The 7,136-nt window shown below is 51.2% G+C and overlaps 1 protein-coding gene across 1 annotated transcript; it reads left to right on the top strand.

The window, feature by feature from the left end:
- The first annotated feature begins 4,072 nt into the window (after positions 1-4,072).
- LOC147975288 (uncharacterized) lies at positions 4,073-4,651 on the top strand. The gene has a single exon (XM_087520346.1). It carries the CDS (start codon positions 4,073-4,075, stop codon positions 4,649-4,651), a length of 579 nt encoding a protein of 192 aa, XP_087376472.1.
- Positions 4,652-7,136: the final 2,485 nt, after the last annotated feature.

Genomic DNA, 7,136 nt, shown 5'->3' with positions numbered 1-7,136 from the left:
TCCGAATTTATTAAACAAATAAAAAATAAAATATGATACAAGATTTTGAGACAAATATGGATATGGAAGTGGATATATCCGTATCCGAATAAGATTATGGGAGGTAATTTTCAAAATTCTAGACCCAATATTCCAATTATCAAACATAAAAGCCAAATAAGTGGTCAAATTTTACTCTTTATATGATTAAACTTATAAATTATTATGCATTACAATAGTATTTATTCATAAACCTATTTATCATTGACTTATTGTATGTCACAAGTTGATTATTTGAGGTCACATAGCTATCGACTAATTTACTTAAGCAATATGTTGATATTATTCGTATCCGTTCCGAATCAAGAAAATATCCGATACGTGTCCGTATTTGAACAATATCCGAACCGCATCCGTATCCGATAACATCTGTATTCGGGTTCGTATTCGTTTTGAAAATATGAAAATGAAAGTGGCAAGAGCACTATCCGATCCGCATCCGATCCGTTTCCATCCCTAACTTCCAGTATCCCACGCAGTGCAAAGCGTAGCCTAGCAAATCCGAAGAACTTTGTGTGTACCTGCATGGAAAACCGGGACATTTTCTGGGGAGACAGATGGAAAAAAATGTACAAATGGCTTTGAATTTGCATCGTCGGACGAGACCCCTGATTCTCGAGCAGGCCGGTACACACACGTGCTCAACTGCTGCTCGCTAAAGAGCCGAAGCTGGCATGTATTACTAAGGTCGTTCGTCAGACTATGCATCTAATACGTACGATCCGTACGTATTTCAAACACAAGACAGATATGAGAGTCGTACGTGGAGGATAACATGCGTTTCACGAGATGCCGGAATGACGTGTTGCACATCAGAAGGATACGAGCGATACACGAATATGTACGTATACAACTAGTAGGTTCAACGCTTGGCATACACATGGATCTGTCGTGGCTGGCCGTCCGAACCTGCATTCAACTGGCGCGATGGGCGTCATCTGCAAAAACGGGTGAGGACGTAACGGCGTGCCGTACGTGTCGGAACCTGCAAAGATATGGATCGATCGTGGAGCCTGAGAAATATGCACGCTTGTGGCCGCCACTCCTTCGCCAGTGCACGGATGGCAGGCTTTTGCCAGCCCATTAGGCATAAAGCGGCGAGAAATGGCCTGCCACCACACCTATATTAATCCATCACATAGGCTGCAGGCGGTACCACACCAAGCAGCCAGTGCGAATCACAAAGCACACCAATGATACTAATGGCTATTTCTAGGGCAAGCTATTATAGAAAATCCCTCTCCGTATTTGTTTTTTTTATAAATTTTCATAATGTAAGATGCATTTATTCTAATTTCTCGTAATTTCATTTATAACCTTCTATGAAAAAGGAAAGTATCTTTCACATGATTGCATGTATCTCTTCCTGTAAAGAAAAACAAGGAAACTATATCTTTCCCGATTGCATGTATCTCTTTTTTTCCTAGTCTAAATGATTCACTTGCTGATAATCAATGAATTAGACAAGGTAGTTTTGTACTAAATTGTCTATAATTATGTGTCTTGCTCACCGTGCCGAAAAATTATACACCTTATATAAAAGAATGGAGGGAGTAACTTTTAACAATGTACTCCCCCTTTAAAAAAAATATGAGCATTTAGATCACTAAAAAAGTGTTCTAAACACTCTTATATTTCTTTGCAGAGGGAGTATCAGTTTTCCCACTCTTATTTTCTTGAAGATCACCCATAAATTTACTTCTTCCGAAAAGAAGGTTTACCTGACCTCTGCATTGAGCGATATACACGGCCATTATATTATACTTTTTCCATCCCAAAATAAGTGTCTCAAACTTAGTATAACTTTGTATTAGAGTTAGTATAAAGTTGCAACACTTATTTTGAGACGGATGAAGTATTATTCAACAGAACCCAACAAAACAAATACATTGATCAATCTAAAGTCACCTTTCTAGCAACTATTATTGCTACACCTATAAGCTTGATGATGTGCCCTGACCTCGCATCAACACACGCCATCTATTTCGATGGCCTCACCAAGCCGCCTGCCGACAAGCTAAAAGCATCACCCGGTTCGGTTTATTCGGTCTTTATAATTTCGGTTTTGAAAAAATGGAAACTGAAACAAGCACACGAAGTTAAGAAACGAACCATATTAACAATAATATATTGGTTCAGTTTTTTCGGTTAACCGAAAAACCAAAATACATGCACTCGTCAATGTAAGTGTAATAATTCATGAGCACTGATTTGCATTGTATAGAATGCATAAAATAGTCACAAGAGCTAGCAAACATCAGGCAATGCTTTATTCGGCCAAGCAAACTAGTGCTGCCTCCAAACTGAGCAGCTCATGCACTAAATAATACACTAGTAGTTACTTGCACAACCAAGAGGCATGCATACATACCTGATATACATGGACATTATTATTTAGATTGGGAGATTAGAAACTCGGAGCAGTTGTAAAAGTACATGTGATCTAGCGGCTAGCCGGGTGTCCGCCACAACCAATAAGGATTTGCCGGTGATTGCTAGCTCGCCGTAGCCAGGGCGGATGTTTAGTTGTTTGCCAATTGCTGAAGAGGCTGCCGCCTAATTTACTTTTTGAAGAGACCTCCGCCTGATGGAGTGAACATGATATGTACATGGGGCATCCTACATATCAGTTTTGTTCGGTTTGTTCGGTTTCTTGGCACTGAAAACCGAACGCAAACCAAACACCGAACAACCTCAAAATCCCACCGAACCAAAAACCAAACCACCGAATTAACAGACATATCGGTTAATACGATTCGGTTCGGTTTGGTTTTTGGGTTTTCGATTTAACCGTGCCCACCTCTACACCCGGTCTAGCTAGACCCTCTGCGTACACCTCTGCCCACATTCTAGAATCAGCCGCCGTCATCTTCCGCCGTCCCACCTTCAAAAAGGATCAACACATTCACCTTATCAGGCCATTCTGCCGTCGACGTCACTGCAACGTCAGACAACGCCATCATCCTTCGCGTGTCCATTCACACGCGTCCGTCGCTGAAACTCCGTTGCGCCACGCCGCCAAGATCCGTTGTCCGCCTTGCGATAGATGTAACACCGCTCTTCCTCTTGTCTACTCCAGCCAGCTCCTGCTCCAAAACGATGCCTCCAGAAAAGAGAACAACACCCAAAGCACTGTTATCATCCGATTCAGGAGACCCGAAGATATAGGGTTTCTCCAATAACATTCCAAGCGTGCTGACGCAACCTACAAAACAATGATGTCTTGAGAAGAAAACGATGTTAGAGACGCCGCCATTGTTAAGTATATATTTTGTATTGCACGTGTATTAGAGTTGTGGCCCACCTCCTAGTCTTGTATAGTTGAGGTAGAGGCCTTCCCTTGTACTCCCTTCATTCGGAATTACTTGTCTAAAAAATGGATGCATCTAGAACTAAAATACGTCTAGATACATCTATTTCTGCAACAAGTAATTCCGAACGAAGAAAGTATTATATATACGTACACCAGCACCTCAATCAATATATCGTATTGTAAATTATCTATCTACATAGTATCATCTTTTTCGGTCTAACCCTAGGGTAACCGCCACAGCCACGCCTCCACGCGCCGCTGCCCACGCCGCTGAGCCGCTACGTCCCGTGTCGCCGCAGCCGCGTTCGTCTCGCGTGTGTGTTCCGTCGTCTTGTCCAACGCGTGCACAAGCTAGCTAGACTAAGAATCCATCCAGCTGCTTAGCTAGCTTAGCTGCTGTTTTGCGTATCTCGTGCCGTGCCGTCGCCTTCTTCTGTCCCACGCGCGCCTACCTAGCCAGCCGCTGCGTCATCCCATCTGCACACCGCCGTCATGTCGTGGCCCTCCTCCTCTGGCTCCTCCACCACCCACTCGTCTAACCGGTTTGTTGGTCCTGAATCCTCCGCCGCCACCATCCGTAATTTTAATATTGAAGCCCGGATTCTTATCCGTCTCGACAGCTCCAGCACATCGTACTATGCGTGAAAGACCTACTTTAATTTTGTCTTCCGCGAGTACTATCTCACCGAGCATATCGACGGTTCCGTGGACAGCGCGTACATGCGCGGCGACCCGGAGTGGTCTGCCATCGAGGCCACGATCATCCGTTGGTTCTATCAGACGGTCTCGAAAGACACCTTCCACACGGTTGTCGCCGAGGACGACGATGTCTGCATCGTGTGGGCCAAGATCAACACACTCTTCAACGACAACAAACTTCAGCGCCTTGTTTTCTTGCAGCAGGAGTTCTTCGGCTGTCACCAAGACAACTCCATCATCGACGAGTACTGCATGAGGCTCAAGATGCTCGTCGACGAGCTTCGCGACATCGGCGCTAAGGTCTCTGATGACCTCATGTTGAGCACCCTCATCGCCGGGCTTAATAAGGACTTCGGCAACGTGGCGTCCAACCTTACCCTGCTGCCGCAACCCACTTTCCAGCGCGTCGTCGCGTACCTCAAACTTGAGGAGCGTCGGATAACAAAGCTGAAGCAGCGGGTCCAGCACACCGCTCTCGCCGTCGGTACCACCCGTGGCGGCCCTGCTCCTCCGGCCGCCCCCCGCCAGTCCGCTCCGCCGGCACACGCCGGCTACTACCCGCTGCCGCCCGCGCCCCCAGCGCCTTCCCAGCAGTCGTAAGGTGGCGGGGGCCGACGCAACCGGCAGGGTGGCGGTGGCCGCCGCCAGCAGCAGCCGCAGCAGCAGCAGGCGCAGGGGGGGGCGCCCCACTTCCAGCAGTCGCCTTCACCATGGGCTGCGGGGCAGAACCCGTGGACGGGCGTCGTCCACGCCTATCACATGCCCGTCCCGCGGGCTCCTGCACCGGGTCTCCTTGGCCCCCGTCCAACGGGCCATCGGGCGTTCGTCGGCGCCCCCTACCAGCCCTACGGTGCCCCACTCGCGCCGCCACCCTCGGTGGCTACGGCGCGCCTGCCCAGGCGCCGCCCTATGGAGGCCAGCCGCCGCCGCCGGCACCTGCACCGTGGGACCCAGCCCTCCTGGCCGCCCTACACTCGGCGCCGTGGCCGAGCAACTATGGCAGTGGAGGCGACTGGTACATGGACTCAGGTGCTACTGCGCACATGACAGCTCATCCCGGTAACCTTTCCTCCTCCACTCTCGTTCACACTCCCACTCGCATCACCGTAGGCAACGATTCCTCTTTACCCATCACCCATGTCGGTAGCACTAGTTTTCCTTCTAGTTCCACACTTATCACTATCTCTAACGTTCTTGTTTCACCTGACTTAGTCACTAGCTTAGTCTCTGTTGGTCGTCTTACTCGTGAGAATCCTCTTACTGTTGAATTTGACGGTGTTGGTTTTTTTGTGAAGGACGCCCGTACCCGGATGGTGCTTCACCGATGTGATAGCTCTGACGAGCTTTATCCCGTGCACGTCAGCGCCTCCACTTCCACACCCGTCGCTCTCTCCGCCGGCGTCGACCTTTGGCATGCTCGCTTGGGCCACCCCAACCCCGCCGTTTTGCGTCAGATTCTTAGAAATTTTTCTTTCTCATGTAATAAGCTCGACGAGCATACTTGTGAGGCTTGTCGTTTGGGCAAGCACGTGCGTCTTTCCTTTAGTGCGTCTACTTCAGTTTTCACTTTTCCGTTTCAGTTGATTCATAGTGATGTTTGGACGTCTCCCGTTGCGAGTAACACGGGCTATCTATACTATTTGATGATTTTAGATGATTACTCTCATTATGTGTGGACTTTTCCTCTTCGTCGTAAATCCGATGCTTTAGCCACACTCACCATCTTTTATTCCTACGTCACCACTCAGTTCGGTCGCCCCATACTTGCACTCCAAACTGATAACGGAAAAGAATTTGATAACATCGCTCTTCGCTCACTTCTTGCCTCTCACGGCACCACCTTCCGTCTAACTTGCCCCTACACTTCACAGCAGAACGGCCGCGCCGAGCACATTCTCCGCACTCTTAATGACTGCGTTCGCACGTTGCTCTTTCACGCTAACGTGCCCGCTCGGTTCTGGCCCGATGCCCTCGCCACCGCCTCTCTCTTAGTCAACATTCGTCCGTGTCGTCCCCGGTGGAACTACGCCCCTCACCACCTTCTTTTCGGTACACCACCGTCCTATGATGGTCTTTGCATACTTGGGTGTCTCTGTTATTCCAGCACCGCATCCACCACGCCACACAAGCTTGCATCCCCGCTCCGTCCCATGCATCTTCCTTGGCTACCCTCCCAACACCAAAGATTACCGGTGCTATGATCCTGTCACTCATCATGTGTACACCTCGAGGCACGTGTACTTCGTCGAGACGGTGTTCCCTTTTTTTCAGGTTCCTCCGGCCGCGGCTCCTTCGGCTCCGGACCCCGCACCCCCTACCTGGCGCGATGCGCGGCGGCACCCCTCGCCCCCCGGCCCGGCGCCTTCTGCCACCCCATCCCGGGTTCTCGACTCCCTCACCCGAGGTTGAGTCCTACCGGGCCCCCGGGTCCCCGGCTCCCTCGCCCGAGGTCGAGCCCGCGGGCACCCTACCCGCCACCCCGGCCAGCGCCGCTACTCCTGCGACGGGCTCGACCTCGATCGCCCGTCGCCTCCTCCGCGGCTGGCTCGGCTGGCACCGTCGCGGCTCCTGACACCGCGGCCCCCGCCTCTAACGCCGCAGGCGCCCCTATTGTGGTCGCGGCCCCCGCCGCCGCGGGCGCCCCTGTTGTGGTCGTGGCCCCCGACGCCGCTGTGGCCCCCGCTGTCGCGGCACCCGCCGCCCTCGCCTGCCCGGTCACCCGTGCCTGTGCAGGAGTGCATCGGCCGAGCACGCGCTACTCCTCCGACGAGTATGCGTGCGCTGCCTCGACATCGACGCCATCACCCATCCCCACCTCCGCTCGTGCCACCCTTCGGGATCCCCATTGGCTGGCTGCGATGCAGGAGGAGTTTGACGCCCTACAGCGCAACCGCACGTGGCCGCTTGTTTCGCGACCCCCTCGTGCCAACATCATCTCTGGCAAGTGGGTGTTTCGCCACAAGACTCGCCCGGACGGTTCTCTCGAGCACTACAAGGCTCGATGGGTGGTTCGTGGCTTTCGGCAACGCGCGGGCGTGGACTTCACCGACACCTTCGCCCCGGTTGTGAAACTGGGCACGATCCG

Source organism: Triticum urartu, chromosome 4A, assembly GCF_056163025.1.
Source record: "Triticum urartu cultivar PI428250 chromosome 4A, HENAU_Tu73, whole genome shotgun sequence".
NCBI classification, from domain to species: Eukaryota; Viridiplantae; Streptophyta; class Magnoliopsida; order Poales; family Poaceae; genus Triticum; species Triticum urartu.
This window is presented reverse-complemented; position numbering and strand designations above follow the sequence as displayed.